This window comes from Pipra filicauda, unplaced genomic scaffold, assembly GCF_003945595.2.
Source record: "Pipra filicauda isolate LSUMZ 115617 unplaced genomic scaffold, ASM394559v2 scaffold195_size2193078_pilon, whole genome shotgun sequence".
In the NCBI taxonomy this organism is placed as follows: domain Eukaryota; kingdom Metazoa; phylum Chordata; class Aves; order Passeriformes; family Pipridae; genus Pipra; species Pipra filicauda.
In genome coordinates, this window is record NW_024104304.1 from 717,084 (window position 1) to 741,501 (window position 24,418).

The 24,418-nt window shown below is 36.1% G+C and overlaps 1 protein-coding gene across 15 annotated transcripts in view; it reads right to left on the minus strand.

Moving 5' to 3' along the window:
- Positions 1–24,418, minus strand: part of DST (dystonin) — a 306,949-nt gene that overhangs the window by 125,827 nt on the left and 156,704 nt on the right. For 14 of the 15 annotated variants that reach the window (XM_039380429.1, XM_039380420.1, XM_039380416.1 and 11 more), the window contains 21 exons: positions 23,372–23,465; positions 22,875–23,029; positions 21,539–22,001; positions 21,323–21,451; positions 21,042–21,119; positions 20,767–20,928; positions 20,567–20,671; positions 18,813–18,908; positions 17,368–17,493; positions 16,829–16,981; positions 16,422–16,576; positions 16,139–16,265; positions 15,427–15,610; positions 14,276–14,433; positions 13,738–13,916; positions 13,381–13,519; positions 12,365–12,558; positions 9,969–10,131; positions 9,199–9,282; positions 9,001–9,108; positions 8,180–8,278 (listed from right to left, as the gene is read on the minus strand). In XM_039380429.1, coding sequence (XP_039236363.1) covers positions 8,180–8,278; positions 9,001–9,108; positions 9,199–9,282; positions 9,969–10,131; positions 12,365–12,558; positions 13,381–13,519; positions 13,738–13,916; positions 14,276–14,433; positions 15,427–15,610; positions 16,139–16,265; positions 16,422–16,576; positions 16,829–16,981; positions 17,368–17,493; positions 18,813–18,908; positions 20,567–20,671; positions 20,767–20,928; positions 21,042–21,119; positions 21,323–21,451; positions 21,539–22,001; positions 22,875–23,029; positions 23,372–23,465 — 3,151 coding nt within the window. The remainder of the gene's footprint in view (positions 1–8,179; positions 8,279–9,000; positions 9,109–9,198; positions 9,283–9,968; positions 10,132–12,364; positions 12,559–13,380; positions 13,520–13,737; positions 13,917–14,275; positions 14,434–15,426; positions 15,611–16,138; positions 16,266–16,421; positions 16,577–16,828; positions 16,982–17,367; positions 17,494–18,812; positions 18,909–20,566; positions 20,672–20,766; positions 20,929–21,041; positions 21,120–21,322; positions 21,452–21,538; positions 22,002–22,874; positions 23,030–23,371; positions 23,466–24,418) is intronic. The other variant, XM_039380419.1, reaches the window with a different exon arrangement.

Consider the following 24,418-nt stretch of genomic DNA (forward strand, 5'->3'; position numbering starts at 1 on the left):
TAGTTAAAAATTTTTCAAGAGTTTTCTGAATCTCATCAGTAGTTTTCTGCCCTGAAATAAGCTGCTCAGCTGTCAGCCTGTCTAAAAGTTTAACTTCGATCAACTGTCTGGCAGTTACATCATGTCGGAGACCTTCAAATTTAATAGCATCATACTCCTCTGTAAAATATTCCTGCTGAGTAGCATCATCAACAGTTCTCAAAATCTCTTCCCCTAAGAAAGAGCTCATCTTTGCAAAGTCTTCTCTCCTAAACCCTTCGGATGTTTTGTATTCCTCAAACATTCTTTCTTCATTACCAAACGTCTTGTCATTTTCTTGGTTTAATGTTGTGAGTTCAACATGCATGTCATAGTGCTTGTTCTTCACTATCTGTAAATAGGAATTTTTTGACAGTGAGAAATACAACTTCAGACTGTTCTGTACGTAATTCACTCCTAAATCCACCACCAGAGAAATCAAAGGGAGAACTTGAATGCAAGTCAGAAAGGAGAACTGCTACTAGCATTAGAGAGAAAAGAAACACAGATAGTTAGAGTTTTAAAGTGCATTTGCCATTTTAAATATTTATTCAATAACAGGAATATGACTAGACTAACCATCAATAACTGTTGTTGCTACTATGTGAACCCACTACTGTTAATCAAAGCTTATTTTGACTAATAATGATAAAATGGTGTAGGTGAATTTCTATTTCCAACGCAAACTTTTAAAATAATGTTTCTCAGATATTAAAGAATCTGGTACTGAGGTCTAATGAAAAGCTTTTTGTGTTGAGTAAGAATGAAGGGGTTCCCTTCACCAAGGTAGGAACATAAGAAACATTAGAGTAGTGATAAAGTATAACTAAAAACAAACAAACAGACTATAATAAAGAGCAGACTAGGAAGGCAAATCCTCACAAAATGTAGTGTGTACCTCCAAGGGATGCAGTTTTACCACTCCTAATTCATGTTTTGTGTCTTCTCCATGTCTAATAGTTTGTCTGGAACTGTGTAGGTTCCTGTTTCTCAATGTGTCCTTTTCAGTGGTTCCAGAAATTTGGCTTGCTTTATCAAAAGTTATGTGGAACTGTGTACTCATTTGTGAAACAAACTCTGTAAAAGACTGTGAGCTTGAATCTTCTAATGATTGGTTTATGGTTGACATCTGGAACTGCACCTCTCTCGGTATTTTATCATCAGCACTCATGTACAATGTATTTTCTTCTATTTGATCAGATTTAAAACCTGATCTCTCCTGTTTCTGCCTTAACAAAGGTGAGCTTGGTTTTGTATGTGGAGGAAGCTGTTCAAATTCTTTAGCTGCAGCATCACTCAGGTAATTGAAATCATTCCCTCTTCTCTCACAGTTCAATTTAAATCCAGAATCTTGGAGCTTATTACTTTGCTGAACTTCATTCTGTAACAAAAGAAACCTGTGTTCACTCTCCCTGACCTGCAGATCCATTTTCTGTTTCAAGCTCTCAACCGTGCGCTTCTGCACTTCCAATTCTTCCTCAAGTTTCCTGCACTTCTGGTGATAGTCCATTTCAGCCTGCTTCCCTTGCTGTAGTTGTTCATGACATTTTTTAAGCCTTTCTTGCAGATCTTCCATTTGCCTCTTGTACAACATGATGTTTTCCTCAGCCATATGTTTTTCCTGCTGAAGAGCAACACATTCTAGTTTCATGCCAGAAATGTCCTTTTCTGTGATGCTATGGGATTCTAGTAATTTTTCAACTTTTTTCCTAAATTCCTCTGCAGAGTGTTTAAACTTAATGGATTCTTCCTGAAACAGAATCATCTTCTTGCGTGCCATCTGTTCGTCCAGAGTCTTCTGATGGAGCTCATCCTGCAATTTTTTTAATTTGCTACTTAAGTCTTGTATATGAGTTTGTTGTAGTTGAATCTTCTGCTCACTCACTCTCTTTTCCATGGCTAGAGCATTCATTTGAGCATTTAAATTTTTAACCTCCTGGTTAATGGTTAAGGTGGAAGCACTTTGTTTATCACACTTTTGTTTATATTCACTAGCTAGGTCTTTTGTTTTTGCTAGATCAACTTCTAGGCCTTTAATTTTACACATGAATTCTTGTTCAATTATTGTTTGCTTGTGCAATTGTTCATTTGTTGTGTGCAATTGTTCTTTGAAACCATCTGCTAGGGTTTTTAATGCCTCATTTTTCCTCTGAATATTTTGTTTTTCCAAAGCCATCTTCTCTGATTCAGATTGAATTTGCTTCATCAGTAGTTTTGTTTCAGTATTCCATTTATTAAGGTCCTCTATCTGTCGTTTCAATGTTTCTGACAACTGATTGCTTTTGGCTAATTCATTCTTAAGCATCTGAATTTCCTGCTGGTTTTCTTTCTCTACTTTTGTTTTTTGAAGCAACTGTTCCTTAATTTTCTTATATTGGTCTTGAAGATTATTTGCTTCTCCTTTGCATGACTGTGTTCTGTGTTCAGCTGCCAGTTTCTCTTTTTGAAGAGAACTGATTTGTGAATTTAAATGTTTGATAGTGATTTCAGTTTTTGTCTGTGATCTGGTTAATTCCTCTACTTCTCTTTTTAGCTGTGTCTTCTCTTGCTGAACAGATTTCAGCTCCTCCTGATAACTGATCTTAATTTTCTTAAGATCCATAGCTTCTTGCATCACCTCTTCAGCTTTACCTGTGGCTCTCTGTAGCTGCCTGTCCAGTTCTTTCAACTGTTGCAAATACCCCTGCTCTACTTGGTCTTTTTCCTCCAACCTAATTTTTAGGCATTTAAGTTCACTATTGACTTTATCTAGTTTTTCTTTTAATAAACGAGACTTTTCTTCTGCTGATGATTTTTGAAGCTCAATTTCATTCAGTTCATATTTCAGGTCTTTAATAGCTTTATCAGCTTTTTTGTTAGCAAGGGTTAAGTCATCTATCTTCTGTTTAAGCTCTTCTACTTTTTTGGCTTCTAGTTTCTTCTGGAAACTTGTAATTTCAGAGTCAGTCCTACACTGACTGCCCTGCCCAGCAGTGAAAGTTGGCAGGGAGGTTTCTCTAGTTACAGAGTATCTTCCTTCAACAACTTTCCTTCTAGCTTCAGTTTTTTCTCTTTCTTGCAGCTTTATTTCTGATAGGTTCCCTTTAAATTTAAGATCTTGTTCCATTTGCTTGATGAGCTTCATAAGTTTCTCCTCTCCATCTGTTTTTTTCTTCAGCTCCTGCATTAAGGTTTTTTTTTGTTCCTCTAAATCATAAAGATTAGTATCTTTTCTTCTTAGAAGCTCTTCCAAGTTTCTTCTGGTAAAGGTACTTTCTTCTATTTGATTTCGAAAAGCACGGAGGTTTTCCTCCAGTACACTTCTTTGAGTCTCTGCCTGAAAAATGAACTGCCTTACACACTCCAGCTCCTGCTCTGCATCTGCTTTCTCTTTCTCCATGCTCTCTAGATCTATACGACACTGCTTTGCCTCTTGCTCAGCCCTGGTCTTCTGAAGACAGATTTCTTCCATGTCCTTTTGCTGCTTCTTCCGCTCTTTTTCTGCAGCTTCCCTCACTTTAGGGAGCTCCTGTTCCACTTGGATTTTTTGCTTCTTCATATTCTCCAACATCTCCTCAAGTGTTTTTACCTTTCCTATGAGTTTTTTATTCTCATCAATTGTGTCACTTTGCTGTGCCATTAGATCTGAATATGCCTGACGTGCTGACTCTTCCTTGTTCTTTAAAATCTGTAAAAGAGTAAAGATAAGTTGGAATGTACTTTTTGTAATGCAACATAGGAAACATATTAGGCTCTTCGAAAAGCAGAAGGGAAAATACTTACTCATATATAAGGTACGTCCAGAAAGTAGGATGAGCAGTTCCCACCACCATCACCTTTTCTTGAAGGCTTCAGAAGTTACCATTAGCCAAATATGAAACCCTTGACAAAGACATTCACAAAGCAAAGAGGTCCTGAAGGCTCTCATTTCAGTCAGATGCCTCTTAGCAGTAAGCAATGCCAAACAGCTCACATAGGCTTTCTCTCCAAACAAATAGGCAGAGCAAACAGTAAGCCAAACAGAGAGTGCAAGAATCCTCAAGAAGAAAAGTGGTCTACCATTTGTGGATCAGTTCAGCAGAAACTGGATGAAGGACTAGGGCTTGCAAGCAAAAATAACACACACGTTCTGAACTCCCCTCCAAGAACAGAAACAGTGCAACAGCTCTAGAAAGAGAAGTATATAAACCCCAGCACGTCTCTGATCCATAGTGTGCTCCACAGTCCCAATGCCTCCACTGGTGCAGCCGGGGGACTGGTAAGAGCACAGCTGCTCTGCATTGTAAGCACAGAAGGATAAACATGGCAATCAGGAAAATCCTAGTGAAAACTAATTGGCTAGTAGTCTCCGTATATCAGCAGATCCAGGGCAAGTCTTACAAGCAAGATGTGCAATCACCAGTAATAATATGGTTGAAGCTATACATACCTTGTCCTCATTAGCACTATTATGGTGTTATAAGATACCAAATATGAGCTAACATGAGGTAAGAACCCCTCTATATTCCTATGATCATAAAAACAGGGCATGAAGGGTAATTATAGCAACATTTTCAAACAAACAAAATGTCAAGTTAGTTAAAATTTGCCAGATTTACTTGATTCTTCACATGATATATGAAACATTTCCTAAAAGGCTAATGCAAAGGCAGCTTCCTCAGTTCGTCTCCATATTTCTCTGTATTAAAATTTTGAACAGCCCCCAATGGAAACAAAATGTTTAAATTGATTTGTTATCAGATCTCTTATGCTCCCATAGACACAAAATCTAATGTATTATGCTTGAAAAAGAAGAACTAAAAATACAGATACAGTCACAACCTATATCTTCTTACATTTCATTTTTGCTAATCAACATGGCTGAGCATCAGCTGGGTGGAGAAAAGGATGGCAAACAGTAACACAAAATAAATATAAAAATAAATGTCTAAGAATTTTAAAATTAAGCATCTCAAAATGCACAGTAATTGATACATAATTTGCATATTCATTGTTTAAATTATGTTCAATCAACCTTAAATCACTTGACATATTTTGAGATTCAAATGTTGATTTGGATTGATTTAGAATCATTCTTAGATTAACTGTTTCATTTGCATTGCATAAAAATTCTGGTACCTTAATAATAGTTGTGCTTCTTTTCTCTTCATTATCTTTGTCTCTTTTTTTTTGCTTTTCTTTTTTTTCAAATGAGGGTTTTTTCCCTAATTTTTCCCAAAACGTATTCTGGAGCTTAGTGTTTTTTCTGGGTACATTTGTGCTATGACCCTCATCTCTACCGATCATTTCTGCAACTAGCAATAAATTTTTACATTTCTGACCCTCTTCTAACCTGTCTTCTCCACTCTGCTTCTTCCCACTTATATTTATGTTGCCCAAACCATAAATGTTGCCCTCTGATATTTTCTTCACACTTAGTTTCTCATTTTGACTCAAAAGCTTTTTTGTTAATCCATGTTCTGATAATGGAAAATAATCCTCTTCTCCAAAAATAATTTTTGAGAGGCTAAAATCTGCATTTAAATCACCAGCATTTCCTATCAGTTCTGTACCTAAACTTTGATCATTCTGCACTGGTGACACTTCAAAATCTAATGGATAAGATTCAGAGACTTTTTCTGCACAATGGGTCTCTGAAATATTTCCTAAAGAAACAGTTGAAATTTCTTGCATTGTACTCTTGGCTTCATTTGGATTTAAATTTGATTTTTCTAGGATTTTGTTTTCTACTAGGAAACAACTTTTATCCAGAGATTTTCTCTGCAGTTTGACAGTATCTGTTTCAACATTACAATAAACATCTAGATTGCTCATAGATTGCAAATTTAACTTTGTTTTTTCACTTCCACTGTGCACTGTCAGCTCTCTGAAAGAGGATGCAACTTTCTCTAAAGATGTTGCATCCCTTGCACCTGAAAGAGAATCACCTTTTTCATAACACACTTGAAACTCTCTGTCTTCAGAGTTAAAAGTATTGTGGCTATTGCTTTCTGTAAGGCAATGTTCTTTATGCTGACATTCAAAATGAGGTGAAAAATGTTGCTGTTTGTGAGGGCTGATACCAAGGGCATGCTTTCCAGCTTTTGGAGTGACTTCAGCTTTCTTCATTGTTAGCTCAAAATTAGTTTCTGATTGCAACTCACATTCTTCCTTTGTTGAAACATCACTCCCTGCCTTTCTTGAATTCTTTTTTCCTGTGGTTTTGTGTATAATTTCCACTCCAGGCAACTTCTTTGATATTCCCTCTGTTTTCCATCTCTCTCCATTAACAATTTCCTCATTTAACATTTCACCAGGATCATTATTCACACTCACACGGACCTGAGTTGAAACAAAAAAATCTTTTCTGCCATTTTTTTCTTCTTTACTTTGATTACCAAAACCCCTTAAACTCTCCTGCTCTCTATGTAGCTTATTGTCTCTGTTGCCACTAATGCTACTTTCTTGACCACTGAAATTTAAAAGTTGCTTTAATATTCTATCAGTTTTGATTTTATCATATCTGTCTACATTTAATTTTCTTCTGTCAATTTCCAATTTATTTTCTGTGTGTTCAGGTTTACTGGAAGAGTTATCTTTTTGCAAATATTTCACATCCATCGTGCATTCATTAGGTTTATTTTCCTCTCTCAATTCAACAGCTTCATTGCCATCCAAACGTTGAAAGACTTCGGCTGACTTCACAGGTTGCTGGAGTTCACTCTCTTCTGGTAAACTCTGAGCATGACAGCATATGGATTAAATTGAGATATCACAGAAAGCATCTTATTTTTTCCTTATTCTGTGCATTCTTAATGCCAATACTGAGAGTTAGGAAAGAAGATTGGCATGAAAGAAAATCTTGGAACAATCACAGACTTCAAAAGTCTGATCCCAAAAGAAAACAAAAATATCATTCCTCCTTTGAAAAGTATTATTATTTTTCTGATTTGCTACTCTGATTGCAAAGAAAAAACCCATCATATTATTTTGAGACTGGAAACCTGCTTAAGTTATCTTCAAAGAAGCTACCAAAAATTTAGAAAGCTGCCAGGGAGTGGATGAGGAGGGAAGATGGGGAGTATTGGATTTCCAAAAAAGCAGTCCTGGAGACTCAGAGCAGACTGAAACTCAAAACGTTTTGAGAAATTCCATTTGTTCTTGAAGAACATGAAGCCTATTGACATTCACAGGTTTCCTGATCCTTGTTCTTTGCTTGACTTTTTATCTTTGATGACATTAACTTTATAAGTCATACTAAATCTTCAGTTATGATGGTTACTTATCAACAAATATTATATATTTCCATCAGTTTGCTCCACCACTTAATGCACAAAGATGCAATGCTGTTAGTGTTACAGTTGGTTCAGAGGTAATTTAATAGCAAGAAAAGCCAATAAAGACAAAGCCAGCACCAGAATTATAGAACTCTGTTTTTTTCCTGTAACAATAACATTAAAATTTATACCCATATGATAGTGTTCTTCAATTTAATCTAATTTATAAAGTTTATACTAAAATAATGTAGTCCTTAAAGAATGACTATATATAATCTCTTCCAGAAAGAAAGACTTCAAAAGAAAGTGAAGAATTCAGAAGTATTTTTTCTCAATTATTTGGAAGGTTGACTCTCCAGGAAACATGTATTTTGAATACTCTAACTTCAGTAACCTACTCTTGTTAATAAGATTCAACATGAAGTATAAATAAAATGCTGTTTGACCCCAAGGAAACAATGTGGTAGAAGGACAAACAGAAAAAAGTATCTGAAAATGTCAAAGACATTTCAGAAATTAATTAAGAGGGCATCATACCTCCCTGTTAAAAGAACTTCCTTACATGTTGTTAAGTGGACCAGAATGCATACTATGGAATATTAAGAGGCCTACACAGGATATCAACAGTGCATGCACAGTAAGTTTGTCCTCATCTTAATGTCTGCATTTATACAAAAGATCAAGCCCTAATATATTAAAGTATTAAAATTGAATGTATGTAACTATGTCTCCATCAGAATTTAGTGAATCACATGATCCTTTTAGCTGGAGGAACTGGCAACATGTATGGATGGTACGGAGCTACATTCCTGTATAATGTGCACTACATAACAAATTTTAGTTTTGTGAATCATTCCAACAGGTATATTGCTGTTTGTTTGCCTAGATGTTCTATTTGTTTGGTTGACTGACAGGGAAGGACCTACCTCTTCCTCCTCCAGTCTTTTCAAAGAGTCACCTGCAAACTTAATGTATTGGGTCATCAAGGTCACCAAGGCAGTATAACGAGTCCGTAAATCCATGAACTATAGAGAAACAAAGGAGGGAGAGAGGTATGACAAAGGAAAACGCTCCAATTAACCTCAAAATAAGTGATAAACAGTAATCTAGAACCTATCCCAATTCTCATCTCAAAATTCTGATTGTGGAATCCAAAGTCCTAAGTTTGATTCTAAAGTTTAATGCCATCGACAGGGTCCACTTGCACTAATAAATCATAAGGATCTATGAGGAGATCCATAAAGAGAAGAAATAGAAGACAGTGTTTTGACTTCACAGTCAAAACTGCCCCTTATAAGAGGGGCAAGCAGTGCTGGTCACTATTCCTCTCTCTTACAGTTATCAGAGAGGCAGATTTATCTTTCCCACCCAAATGAGGCTAATTTGCCTTGGAATCTGTCAAAACGTCCAGATCTGGTAAGTTTTACCTTAGTCAAGATGAACGCTGACCCTGTTTACTGTGATCAAGGTCCAGCCCAGAGGTAGTAATGAATAGTTTTCCTGAGGTAAAATTCTCATACAGCTTTTTATTATTTGGATTACTTTTGTTCATCAACTGCAATATACAGCCTTGTTGCCTAAATACAGTACAATGACCAAGAGAATATTTATCGTATCACATATAGAGAAAAAAATAATCTTGCTTGGGTTATCCTATTTAATAATTAATAAATCCAAAAACCTACCCTTGTGTTTACGCTGTTTTAAGCAAAGACTCACATTTTCCTGTCACAAGAAATCCATTTACCTCTTGAATAATGAAGTCTGATGAGCTTTGTATTCTTCGGCGCTTCACTGGAGATTTTTGTTGGGAGTCAACCATAGCTCTGTAGGTCATGGTCTGTAACTCATAGTCCTGTAAAAGAGAAAATACACTAAATGATTGGCATCCCACGTGATACTGACACTAAAACAATAGGATTACAAGTGTAATGTTATTTGTTACCTTCACAGCAGCTGAGTATTGCTCTGAATACTTCTGGCATTCATCTATTTTGCTTTGTTTCATTTCAATCTCAGAAACCAGCATCTGTAAAATACGAATCTACATTTTTATCTTAAAAATTTATTTTTATTACTATTATAATTAACATTTTTACTTTATCTGGCATCATCTAACATAAGTAGATGCTTATCTAACATCTAGTTTATCAAACATTTAATATGCTCCTATCCATGCATGTACAAGTAATTATGCTCTGAGCTTCATCAGATTTATGGTACAAAAGAAGTGAAAAAACCTGCCAGCTTTAATGGGTGGTGAGTGAACTTAAACCAAAATCAGGAATACACTATTTCATGCATATAATTTGTTATTTTGTCTCTTATTGAAGTTGCATTTCCTTCTTGCAGGAGACAGCTGTTAAGTGTAGGTCTGCTTCCATGAAAATATTTCTACATCCATAAATACCAAGAGCAGTACTGAATACAAAATTATGTGATAAGAAGAGTCCAGAATTTTTAAGGTTTTGATCTTCTTTGTAGATTTGAGGACCAAACAATCTGGTCTATAAAATTACAATCATCAGTGATATACCCATGGCTGCATTATTAACATAAAATCACATAATCTCAGGATTACTTGGCATTTTACAGTAAGGGCTGATGGATACAAGCACCTCATAATAAACAAGACTGACATCACTGGGTTAAACTGATATTATAATTCTTTGGTCATTATAGCAGTGCTTTTCCACAAGGACATCCCTTTCATACCTTATGTTGGTTCAACTGTTTAGCCAATGCTTTGCTATTTTCAGGATGTATTTCTTGAATCTTTCGCTGAGTATCTTCTACTTGTTGAATCCAAGTGTCCAAAGAATTGTAAGTATCTTTATAATACTTCAGAGATTTATTAATACCTTCTAAGTCACGCAACCTGATTTTATTTTAGAAGATAGGTAAAGGGGGAGAAGATGATTATTAAAGACAAAAAATGCAACTTTAAAGGGTTTGAATGCCTTAACTCTGCTACAACTCACACTTTAAACATACTAAAATAAAACTCAATAAACAGCAAATTCACTTCTCAAACACCAAGACTCCCAGCTTCATGAAGCCTTTTCATTTGTCATAAAGGACATCCAGGAAAGATCCTACTACAGAAGAAGCTCTGGATATATCCCTTATTAGTGTGCTCATCTGCTTGAAACTCAATGAGCACAGGAAAACATAAGGAAGAGGGAGGGCTCTGCAACAGCAATCAATTCTGTTACAAGAAGTGAGAGTATTTCAAATGTGACCTATGGGACAAGAAGAAGTGTGCTGTGCTGGAGTTAAGTAGCAGTAGCATATACTTTGAGCCCACAAAACAACAGAATTACACTAAAACTGAAGACTGCTAATGTGCAAAAGTAATCAATCCTGTATGGCCATTTTTAAATCATGGGTTTGACCTGTAAAGACAGTTCTGTGTATTCTTTCAAATTCATTTTCATACTGATAGAAATACTGACTTCTTCTTTCATGATCCTTATACTGTTACACATTATCATGGTGTGATTTTGGCAGTTGCTCTGTGCAGAGCCAGGAGTTACACTTGATCCTTGTGGCTCCCTTCCAACTCAGGATATTCTAAGATTCTACTTAAAAGATCATATAAATATGACCACTCAACACTGCAGGATAAACATACTTATTACACAACTTTTTAGAGTTTGACTAGGAACGAATACTTGGAATCACTCTAGCGTTGTTCTCAAGATACCAAAAAGAGCAAGCAAAGGAAATTGTATTACTTAGGTTTCATACTTAAGCATGTTTTAAAGCTAATAACCATGAAAAAGAGAAAGGATCATGGTAACTGCAGCCAATATTTGTACATATTTTTTGTATAATGATCATCAGTGTTAAGCTGGTAGGAAGCAGCAGAGATAACATTTACAGAAAGCAGCCTCTTTACAGCTCTGTGCTGCAACTACCACAGTCTGTCTTGTTTACACCAGAAGCCACTATGCTTTAAATGCCATTTTTCAGCATAGTCTATTCAGGATGGAGTCCTGTGAGGAAAGCATGTGGTTCATGTTTACTCTCTGAGGAAATAAGGAAATTTCAGTAACTCATAAACCCACTGTTTAATCATTTAAATTATGTTAAACTATCAAATGATGAAAAATTAACTAAATTAGTTAATTGCAAGTGAAAAACTTCAGTATTGCACCGGAATGGATATTCACCCCTTAGAAAAGAAGGACAAAAATGTGACAGGTTGTTTTGTGAACTTTTACATCAACAGCACTACCTTCAATGCTCTTGTTCAGGTTATCTAAAATGACAAACTGAAGTACATTTTAAAGAAAATAAATTCAGACTGTATAGTACAGACTTCCTCAACTTCCTTATATTTTGTCCTTCAGTCTCTTACAGTTCTGCTTCCTTTACATATAGGAAACAGAACTGTAGAGGCTGAAGTCAAAAGTATTTCCTGGAAAGTCATGTATGGACATCTCCTTCAGAACTACAGGTAGGTGTGTTCTGCTGTATCTGCACATCTGTATAGGCTTGTGTATTTGAGTAACATTTTTCAATATCAACTTGACAGTAAAGGTTTGAATTTAGAGCAACATCTCAACTGGATATTGAGGCTGTGCACACACACATATAAAAAAAAAAAAAAGAGGCACTTCGCCAAAAAGTTATTGCATCAAAATTATCACAGAAGTCAATGGAAGCTAAGGACTTCCAGACTTAGCACTTGAATCATCAAAAGCAAATTAACATGAGTCCAATCATAACTGATGAATCACTTCATCAGTTTAGCCTGGCAGAACTAATTATGAGGAGAAACAGATGGTATTTCCATAGGACTGCCAGCCACTTCTGTAGGCTTTTTCTGTTGTTTTTTTTGAAGAAGAAAAAGAAAGAGAATGTATCTCTACTATGTATCGGTAAGTTGTAAGTAAATAATCTTGATCATCTTTTGGTGCTTAATAGTCACAGACAATGCCTGTTGAAAAGTCAGGCAATGATGTCAGCAGCACAAAACAGGTATTTCAAAAACAGCTCAGAAAACTATTCAGACCTGTTTTAGTATGAATTTCTGATTATTTTTCCTCAGAAATAATAAAACCAGTATAGAACATGAACAATTTATAATAAAAAGTTACACAAACCTATTTTCAATTTGACAATGAACATTTTGCCACCTCTCAGCCAACTGGTCCACTTTTTCTTTATGCCAGTCAAAGTCAAGATCACGTTCCTTGTGCATTTTAAACATCTGATCACTGATCATCTTTGCCTTCTGCAGTTCATCCTCTAAGGCATGGAATGTTTGTCTTTTTTCATCTACTTCAGATCTCCATTGCTAGCATATGAGAAATGAAAAATTGTAAATAACTCATAAATTATGACACTATTTTATAAATTAGTATTTTACATGAGTAAAATGTATAAATTAATCAATCAAAATGTTTTAATTAATATTTTACTTCTGCTTGCTCAAATACTCAAACGGTACCAGAATGGGTCTGTAGCAAGTAATAGCTATAAAATGCAAAATAATTCTGAGTAACAGCAACCCCTAAGACACGTAGATCAAAACAGAGCCATTAAATTGACACAATTACTTCATAAACTACATCTTTCAAAAAAATCACTAGGTAGATACCAATCACTCTAACAAATAAAAGCATTACTCATATTTTGCAATATCAAAATGAGGTATATACAGCAAACAAAAAATGCTTAAGTTCAATCTTTCCATTTCTCAAAGATATATGCCCAGCTTCCTAGGAAAGCCTGATTAATATACTACAGCAGTAGTAGGAATGCTAGTGTGGTCATGTTTATATAACATAAATATAACTCTATGTTTATGTTACCTTACGTATATGCTACCTTGTGAAGAGAAAAAATCTTACTGCAGCATTAACAAGTGCCACGCTTGGAAGTTCAAATACTTCCCAGCATTTCCTAACAGCAGGAACATGCTTTCAAAGTATCCAATTCCTAATGCTCTGAAGTAATTTTTTCTGAGATGTCAATCCCAATGAAGGCTAAAACTAAATACACACGCCAATTTTTGATACACTATACAGTATAGCATAACCAAGTCAGGTGTTACAAGATAGATACTTTTTGTCTTATTTTTTTATTTGCCCATGAGAAGGCACCAGCAAACTCTTACCTTTAATGTACCCATCAGGTTTTCAATATGGTTTTTGTCAGCCATTACTGCCTCTTCTTCACACAACTTAGTTTCATAGTGTTTCACTAATGATTCTGCAGTTTGGGTGTTCGTCAGGACCAAATTTATAGTTTTTAATCTGAAAAACAGTAATCTCCTGTTAAGTGAACCATCAATAACAACATTCAACACACTTGTGTTCTTCAGTCTTTTCATATCATGGGGCACCCCTTTATAAAATGTTAAAATATTAACTCCCGTTTCCTAGATCAATATTATTCATACTAATATCTTCAATTCATTTTGAAGAGAAAACTGTGAACTAAAAGGTGTGATGAAAGATACCATAGTACATACTTATCTATGAAAATGGAAGACATGGAATAAACTTGATTCATGCTTTGAATAACAACATTGAGCTCAGAGCGCAGGGTAGGGACTGAAGGTGAACCAGCAGCTTGACTGAAAAACTCTTCACATTTATCTGTGATGGCTCCCAAGTCATCCTTCAGTCGATCCAGTTCTTTCTTCAGTTTCTGTAAAATGAAAGGTGACTGACAGTGCTTTCATCCTACATCAACCTGATACATACTCTACATATCACTATCAGTACAGGTATGCCCTTTGCTTGCTTTATGTGGACAACATAAAAAATAATGAAAGGAAACAAATGTATAATAGGGAAACTAACAAAATTTATTATCTGGTGATTTATCAAATGGTGATTATCATCACCATTTATCATCTTCTTTTTCTCATAAACCCAAGCATAATATTGGACTCATCTTTACAAGATGCAGTGTAAACCTCCCTGGCTACACTCAAAACGCCTGCATATATTTGTTTTTAAATAAAACTCTTTCCCTAGGTAAAACAGACTTTCTCAAAGGCTCACCTCTTGCTCTGAAATCCTAAGCACATTTTCATGTACATCATCCCTTTCCATTGGTGTTCGGATCTGTCGTATTAACCGCTCCTCACAAGTCTCTAGCCGTAGTCTGATATTTCTGACTTCAGAGATGTACAGATTGTAAATAGATTCTTCCTGCTCCTCTGTTGAAAGAAATAAGGCACATGTTATAAGCAAAGTCATCATGTCATTTTCAACATATTGTCTCATGAAACACTTCATAAAGTCTTCGTTCTACAAGGGCTGGACTCAATGATCTTTATGGGTCCCTTCCAACTTGGCATATTCTGTGCGATTCTGTGTGAAGTCTTTCTGTGACTGGCTGAAATGCCATCAGTTTCCATTGGAATTTTGGCTATAAGGAAAATTTAAGGGACCCTTAATTTTTACTGTTATTAGATCATCTCCTCACCCATGGAAAACTTTTGTCTGTGGCCATGCATCCCAGGCACAGGCATCACCCCTATGCAGACTTTGCTAAACTCAGTGACTGATTCTCTCAACCAGTGATATCAGGTACCTTAAATTCTCTCTTTCCAGTGCACAGGGTAACACATCTTTCCTGAAGTGCAGTGAACTATGCTAATAAAGCAATCAGCTTTGCCCTACTGTATTTCTTTAAATTACTGTTTTACTCAACAGTAAATCAGAACAGACGTTTTAAGCTTTCTATTCTCAATGTATTAAAAAGTACGTTAAGAGAACAGTAACTACAAGCATTCTGTGAAGCTAGGGAAATACCTAGGATGCTTTTCTTGCCTTAACAGTCTGAAAAAAGTTTTAATTCTGTTATGGAATCAACAAAGTAATCAAATTGTATTTCCAGCATTCAAAAGCAAGAAAGGTAAGACTAAACAGTGAGCTGTAAGGCACGTAATAAATTCTTGGGTGTAAATTTTTTGTAGTACTCTATATATTAAGTAACACAACAATATTTGGTACACAAGTTAATATATACAAAGTTAATACAAAAATTAGAGCCTCAGTACAATATAATTGTGCACATTGTGAAAACAACTCTCTGTTCAAAAGAATTGAGGCGATAACAATATCAATATGATAAAACAGGTCTCAGGATCAAGAACTAAAATCTCTTTCATGAGGGCATCTTTCTAGCACACTAAACTAAGTTTTACCTCTTTCTGCAGACTTAAGAAGCTCTTGATAGTATTGCTTGCAAACATTAACCTCCCTTTCCAGCTGTGCTGTATCGGAGCTTGTAAAGATTTTGGACTCCTGGCTGTCTTCCAAAAAATCATCAAAGCGGGACTGCAAATTGCTTAGAACCTGCTGATGTTCACCTGGCAGCATTGTCTTTATCTGCAACAGATTATAAACCCAAAGCACAGTCAGAGATGATGCATCACTCACACAGTTCCCATTTCAAGTTACAGATATGTACGAGAATGAAAAAATGCATTATGGAGGAATGAGTGTTCAGCTGTCCTCAGCTTGAAAGACTAAATGTTGCTTCACAGTTGTTCCACTGTTAGTCAAAAGTTGTAGCATGAAGAAATAATGGCCATCTTCAGGAAGATAAACCTTAGCCTAATGAAGCTAATCTTCCCATAAATGCAGAAAGGTAGACTATTGCAGCACAAAATGCAGAATTTAGTTACTGTTCATTGCTTTCAAGAGGTCTCTGCTCACGACAGGAGACCAGGCTGCGAGCAGTTTTCCTAACACCACTGCTCTGCTCCTTCCCCAAATGTAGCATGGCCACTGCTGCCAGCTAATCCCACAAGGAAGATGAGGATTGCTGCAAATCACTGATTATACACTTCCAGGAAGTGTATCCTATGACTTCCCAGCAAACGGTTAAGAGCCCTTCCTAGTCATAGCACATACCGAGGCAACATTGCCAGCTCTAACAGCTTCAATTTCATTTGTCAGGTAATGCCAGGACACCACACTCTTCATGTTTACATGTGACTCATGCCAAAGGGCCAGAACATTCTGAAATTGCTGTTCAATCCTGAAATATGAAAAAATTCCAACTTTAGATGAGGGTAACATATGAAAAAGAAAAAAGAAAAAAAAAAAAACAAACCACCCTGTAAGATATTCTTTTAACCCAAGCTTCATATAAATTAATTTTAACAGAAAATAGACAGTTTTGTTTTGTCCCTACCTGTTGGCTGTATCTATTGCTTCTTTGTTTGGTGGAGGAACTGTAAAGCATACAGATGGAACCATGGCCTCATTACCACTTGGGCTAATGACTTTCCATTTAGCACGATGGGAGTTGTTTGCTAATACACACTCATCATCTTTGTAAATAGTTATCTAGTATTAACAGAAAAGCAGAATAAGTTGATGAGCCAAGCATTACGAAATAATCGTACAAAGCACTTCTGCAAACAGTGTCTACAAATAAGCAACAGAACAACAAAACCAATGTTCCAACACAGGGATTTGCTCTTGTTTACTAGGGTGGAAGAAATTTAGAGCCCAGCTTTCTCTAGAACATGGTAATTAACAAAACTTTAGCTGAATTTTCACATCTGTAATTGGTTTGAAGAAACTCAAGTTTCTAACCTCAATTTGTCTATAGTCACAGATGGCTTTAATTGGGATGGATGTTTTGAGTACACAGTCAGGGTTTCTTGGCTTCAGCTGAATTATTGCCTTTGCTCTCCCCACAAGGCCTGCTACTGTGCTCTTATACTGCAAGAGTTGTTCTTTTTCTTCCTAAAACAGTTAAGAAAAGAATACGTCATAAGAGATGGCCAGAATTCAGTGTTGCCTCTTTGATCCTGTTAAGCTTTACTTTTCCTGACTTCTACTGTGTATCTTAAAAGTAACACATTTTACAAGAACAAAGTATCTTTCTGTAGCCACTGGTTTACCACATCTGGTATTGTAAATACAGAGAAATACATAATACTGTGTTTAAAAGTTGTGAAAAACAGTCTTTGCAAATGGATAAATACAACTATTTATTTATAAGTTCTGACAAATGAACTATTTTCCCTTCACTTTAAATGAATAATCTTAACGCATTTTATATCCAACTATAATTCTACACATTTCTGGTTTCATTGTAACTCATGTTAATAGGGTCCTCAAATTCTTACCATAGACTCCTGGACAAGGTCTTCCAGCCTATGAACACTGCTTGATCTATCACAACTGTATTTTCGGTATATGGTATCTTTCAAATTCTTCAAATATTCCATGGCTTCTTTGGCATCACTGAAAAACTAGGATGAGATAAATACCAGGGTTATTTTTAAACAACCTAAAAAGTATACAATTAGCTACACCAAAGTTTATTTCAAGTGCTGACTTTTTAAAAATAACCTTTTCTAGTTGCTTGAAGTGACCATTGCACCACACATGCAGAGAGATTCAAAACCTCATGTCTAAATGTACTCTTCAAGAAGGTACACACCAGTTATTCTTGGTACATAAATTCTTACTACATTTATTCTGGTACAGTTATTCTTACTACATAAATGCAAAATTAATTGAGCAGTTATTGAACTTTAGTTAATTACTGTTCCTGAAATGGAAAAATTTTCTGAAGTCAAGCTTTCTTTGGAATTACAATTACTTTCATATATAAAGAATATAGTGTAGAAACTAGCTGCAAAATCCAGGGAGCAGAGGGGCAAACATTTTGTGTAGAAAGGGAAGTGAGCTGCCACACTTGACAGTTCTGCCTGGGCATCTGCACCCCCAAACTAGGGTCCTGGTTAAGCACAGTTGGGAACAGAAATGCCCTGTGACAATCCTCACCCCATTCTGTCCCTTAAATCTCATTCCTTAAATCCAGAATTCCCACTTCTTATCCTGACCAGTAGGAGCAACAATTGCTTTGTCTTCTACAGTGGCCTTTTCCTCACTTTGGGCTTCCATCCTTCTCAATCCAAAGGAATCTTATCCCAACACCACATCCTTTTTATTTTCAGTCATCCAACCCGGAAGACACTAAAGATTACTCTTTATAATTTAAATATTTTCAAAAAGTACATTTTTTAAAAGCCAAAAAAACTAACAAACCAAAAACTCAGTAACTGAGTTCTGCATCATTTGCTGAGTGGATGGATGATAATCAGGCAAGCAAATGGGCGTTTCATTGGACCTGTCTGCTGTCAGGGTGTTCTCTGCTCCATTTATTATTAATACTGTACATTCTATTTCCTTCTGAGAAGTCCTGGAATAACCATTTAGAATATGTTCTCCCATCCTCCAGTCTACATCATCTGCAGAAGCTGTATTAACAGCTGTTGTGCACAACAGGGAGAGAACATGGCTTCTTTCTCAGAGTCTCCACCTCCAGCTGCATCACCGAAAAAAATCTCAGGCCAGATTTTTATCTGCTGTGAACTGATATAACTGTAGTGAAGAAATACAGGCATGGTAACACTGTGGGACCATAGCTCATCATCTAATGACTGTACATGACAAATGTCAATTCTACAACTACTGTGAGAGAACAACTAGCACTTCTGGTGGAACTTTTGGACCATGGACATAATTTAAAACATTTCACAATTTTATTGATTTACTTTCTTACCTCAAAATATGCAGCATTTTCTCTCAAATGTTGTTCAACACAGTGACAGAGCTGGAGAATCCAGCTCCATTGAGTCTGCATTGCTGCTCTATAGGCCTTTAAGGAAGAGAGAGATATTTTAAAAAAGGAAATTACAATTAAAACTTGAATACCTTTAGGAAACATGAAAGCAACATAGCAAACACAAGAAGCTAAACTTGACCTCCTCACCCTGGAAAAGCAAGCTGCAGCAAGGAAAATTCCAATTAGATGTGAGGAAAAAAAACTCTGTCACTACAGCGTAGTCAAACATAAGAAAACTTGCCCAGAGGGACTGTGAAATCACCATCCTCTGGCCTGGTCAGAATTGGGCCAAACAAATCCCTGACACTGCTTCAAGCAAGAGCTGGAGTACAACTCCAAAGGTTCCTCCAGTCTAAGCTCATCTACAATTCTGTATCTCTATTTACTCAATCAAAATAGATGCATTCTTTCCTGGGCATAAATCGGATATTAAAGTACCACTGACTGCACAATTAACAAAGAAATAACCAGGACTCGCTGCAATGGATAACTCAGTGTGACACTCGCGCAGGAATTTAAAGCGCCTTCACCAGCAGGGGGCGCTCTCGCCCCCAGGAAATCAGCCACAGGTTTCGGATTTTAAATTTCCATTCTCAGGGAATTCAAAACAGCTTTTCCATTGGCTTCAAGGAATTTCAAAGTGATGCATTAATGCATAGGTTCTTCTGTAGAAAAGGATTTTTTTATTATTATTTTTAATAAATATCCCAGTGTAGCATTACTGGAGACAGCATAACCTGCACAGTCATTGTCACTGCGGTGGCCGGGTTTCATCATATGCATCTTTAATATATTAGCATATTACACTGATAGGAAACCATTAGAATAGCATATACTGTTAAGGACTAGAAATCCCCACATTACATAAAAAGTCATTTATTATTGAGAGAAGGAAGGAAGGGAGTAGTTTTCTTCAAGTTTCCAATTCAGGAAGATGCGAACTCACTGAGCTGAAGAACAATAAAAATCCATTCTTTCTGACTTTTTTTATTCCTATATAATAACTCAGCTATTCACTGTTTCAATGTTTACCACCTACTGTCTGTATCTACTCTTTTCTTGAAGATCTACAAGTAAAAACATTTTACATTCTCCTTTGGAAACCTGTTATGACCCTATAACAGCTACAGTAAATTTTCTGTACATAGAGCTTGATTCAAGCCTGAAGTAAATCACATCACCTGGTCATATTTTTAACATCCAAACAGGTTTCATAATTCACTGACAAATAAGTTATGAAACCAACTCTAAATCATAATAGGAACGTGCAGGTAGAGTAAACGACTAGAAAAGCTCTCACTGAAACTTCTTTCAATCCAACAGGAAAGAAACCACATAAGGACTGTTCTGTGCCCTTGGTCTGCTAAGGCAATTTGTATCAATAACACTAAAAGCTGCGTGTGTGACCAGAAACATCTGTACAGACCAACTCTGAAAATTTTAATTTTAGAGTTTAGGGGAATTTCATCTAAGCAATCCAAGATGTATCCGTAACTTTATAAAAGTGTTGTTATTTTTTGAAAACTGGAATACAGATATGACAGAGATGCTGAAGAACAAAGAAAAAAAGGCCCTTTTATTTAGAGTCTTGTTTAATTTCATCTGTTAGCACTTCCCTTCTTTTCCCCCAAAATTAAGCTCTGTTAAATCCCAAAACTTTTGCTGTTTCTGTGTTGTTTTTACTAACTTACTTCAATGGTTAGCCTGGCTGGGTGATTTTCAAGAAGCAACTGTTCAGCTATTTCTTGTACTGATTTTATAATTTCTTCTTTTTCATCAAGTTCTCTCATTAATTCCTTTTTCCAGACAAAGAAAAAAAAAGTATTAGAAATCTCTTAAATTATCAAAGATTACTTAATTATTCTCTCTGGATTATACTAACAATACATACTGCATGATATTCCTTTTTTCTTGTTATATTGGAGTTTCTCTCACTCCAGTCATATGCAACCTCTTCCTCTTCTTTTTCATTCAGCCATATCAATTCTCTAGTAGCACGAGACACAAAATTGTGAAGAGTATCTAGATGCCTTTCCTGATTTCTCGATGTGTTCTTTATTAAAAAGAAAAGAAAAATATTTACAAGAATCAGAATTTAAAGTTCATCCCTTATGAGAGATTACGTACACTTAAAAGCTGGACATGGAAGAGGAATGATGAACTTACCAGGAGCTTTGAATACTGACTCTCCAGTTTGTGCAATTTTTCCACATAACTGAGTTTAAGAGGAGCAGTCATTTGGATCTGTATTTGGCATATGAGATCAAAAGACAACAGAAAGGTTAGATATGTTAAACTGCTAGATCTCCTGATTTCATCAAAAGTCATCCAGAGATCAGAAGTAAAAGTAAGACTGTGAAACCCAAACATAGTTCTAAAATTCAACATTAGTTTATGGGTCACCCAGTGAGAAATTAACCAAAGAAATAAAGAATATGGTGCAGTACCTCACTCATTTTGGCTTCTTTAAGGCTGGATTCAAATTCCTCAATAGCTTTGTGGACATTTTTGTGATTTTCCAAATGGCTTTCAACACTTGGCAAATCAGAACCCCATTCTGTTCGATCAAGTTGCACCTTACAAAAAGAAAGAAAAAATTAGCCATGTTCTACAAGAAGTAAACATAATAATTAAAAGTGGACTGTTTCCATAAAGATGGGTACCTGCATTTCTTCCACCCAGCTCAATAGGTCCTGGACAAATTTCATGTTCACCTCTTCTTCTGTTAAATTCTGATCCACGAAAGCTGATTTCATAAGAGGTTTTCTGATTTGCATCAGTTTGAGTGTTTGCAGAGTCCCACTGTCTACTCCTGTCACATAGCTCTGGATTAACCGTGGAGGGATGCCTGGTGGGTAAGCGGGAGTGATAGTTGGTGTCAGTCTGGAAGTAAGACCTGATGAAAGGCCAGATGTCAAGCTGGAAGAAGTCAAAGTAGGTGTTAAACCTTGGGTCATTGCAGCATTTATTTCAGGGGTTAGGTTTGTTGTAAATCCTGAGTTTAAGCTTTCGGTTATTCCTGATATCATAAGCTTTGTCTGCTCTGTGGTCAGTGCATGCCCTTTGTTGTACACAGAAGAACATTCAGTCCGTAAGGCCATCAGTTCATCACGAAGTTTTGCAACTCTATTAAAATAAAATAAGAGAAAAAATAAATAAAAATAACTTCAATGAATGCTTATGATTAAGGTTTATCATGCTGAACTGATTTGAATAGTGATTTGAATTCACATGACCTCTTACACTTTAGTCACACTTAAATATCTATAAAAAAGCTCTTCTATCAGAAAGTACAGAATATGTCAGCTTATACTTCTATACAGATAACAGATGAAGAAATCAGGCAATGACTAAAAAAATCAGCATGGTATGGGCACTAACATGCACTATACACGATTCCAGTGAACAATCAGCAAACCAGAAATCTTACAAGATACTACATGTTGCAGTAGATCAAACACTTGCAGTTCACTGCCAAGGAGCTATGTGCTTGATCTCAACCAGTCCAGGACGGATCCTGAAAAAACTTTAGAGCCACTTCTTCATAAAACTGAATTATGCTGTTTAAATGCTTCTTTGTGCCAAGACTGTACACACTGCCACATATAACCTCATGTTACCTCACTTATTACCTGTTAATAAACCTATAGGTATCACCTAAAATCTTGCCCCCATTTAAAAAAAATCAAAGTTAATGAATTCTAAACACATTTTAGGTACAATAACACAAGCTAACATCTTTACACACAAATATCTAGTAGACATTAAACATTAAGACATGTTCAGGGGAACTACTTCATTTTCACAAATAAGTACAAACAGTTCCTCTTGTCTTCAATATTTGTGGACAATGTACCCACCAAACCACCTGATATTTGGGGGGTGCCTAGTGACAGATTGATAAATTTATCCACCGACAGAAAGAACTGAAAATGTTGTCCATAAGGGGTATCCACACTTGGGACATTTACTTGTTTACATAAACACACTGTAAAGTACCTTTGAACAAGCTGGTCTGCTTGATAGTATTTTCCATCAATAAGAATTTGGGCATCAACCACTTGCTGACGGAGAAGGTTCTCAGATTCAAGAATATAGCCAGCTATCTCTGCTTCATGTTGGAACTGGAGCCCTGACTCTAATCGCTTGGTGTCCTTAATGAATAAGAGAAAGTCATTAAGCCTTGCAGCTAAACCAAAGGGAAATCAGCTGTAAGAATTTCTGATTATTTTTTTTTTTTGTAAAAACTTCTTCTGATCTCGAAACAATTGTGAAGGATTTTATCTAACTACTGACAAAAAGAGAAGGTAACACAACCTACTCTAGGTAATTTGTGGTATTTTCTTGAAGACATGCTATATTAACAGTACAACAAAAACAAAAGTAGCAGCTATGAAGGTTGCATTCAAAAATCCTTAAGAGTTTTTTTTTTTAAGTAGCCATTGTACTGCTATAAGTTTATGAATACAGACAAGTAAAATCACTGACTGACTTACAGACTGCAGAGCATTCCGGGCAAGTATCAGTTTATCCTCACAGCTCCGGCTGTCCCGCTGAATTCTGTTTGCAATCTGCTGCAGCATTTCCAACCTAGGTGATGCCAAAGTTTTTCAGAAAAATCAATAAGTATTAAAGTTATTTATATTTACCAATCGTGTTGTATGACTTTAAAAACAAACAAATGAATCAACAGCATCTAACACAAAGCACAAATACATATGCCAAGTTACCTGTTCCCTTCTAAGGTTCCATTACCAAAGCTTATACAAGATTTAATCAGCGTGGGACCACAATTAACAGAAAGGAAATTCTCGTTAGAATCAACGCTGGTTTGAGTACTAGTGCTGTTGCTAAACAGTGAATCGCTGCTATGATAGCTATAACTACTGCTATTCATTTTTACATCCAGAGCACGGTCCTTCTGGCTGTTTACATTTGCTGAAAAATGAAAAGATAAAACTCCTACAAAATGTACAGCTTCTAGGGATGTAGTTCCACTACTGGCTTTTGAAACACCTAGCACTCCTCCTTTAAATAGGCTTGAGTACGCACATTCAAAACCCAGCAATTAATATTCTGCCAGCTTTTCAAAGGATTGTACCTGGGGCTATGTATGCTACCTTGCTTTTGGCTTCTCTGCCTTGCAATAAAGTTCTGCAAGTACAGACTAGGCAGCAACATCAGGGCGTCTCTAGGAAACAGACATGCCAAATATTTTATTTAAGTGTCACTAAATAACTATAAAGCCAAGTAAGAACTAAAAGAACTCTGCAGTGTTTCTCACTCTTCAATGAAAAGTTTCAAAAACAAGCAAAGTGTGAAATCCTCACTCAACAGTTCAGTACAAATAACTTCTAGGTTGGGCTGACTCCTTTTTCTTCAAACAGAAATGCACAATAAAACTGGGAGAGTATCATGGTTAATCAGCTCATAACAATACAATCTGAGACACCTGTACACCATCCAACCCACCATCACTACTCCACTGTCCAAGCATGCATGCTTACTAACTGCCGTCTCACTACTCTGTCCTGAAAATTTCC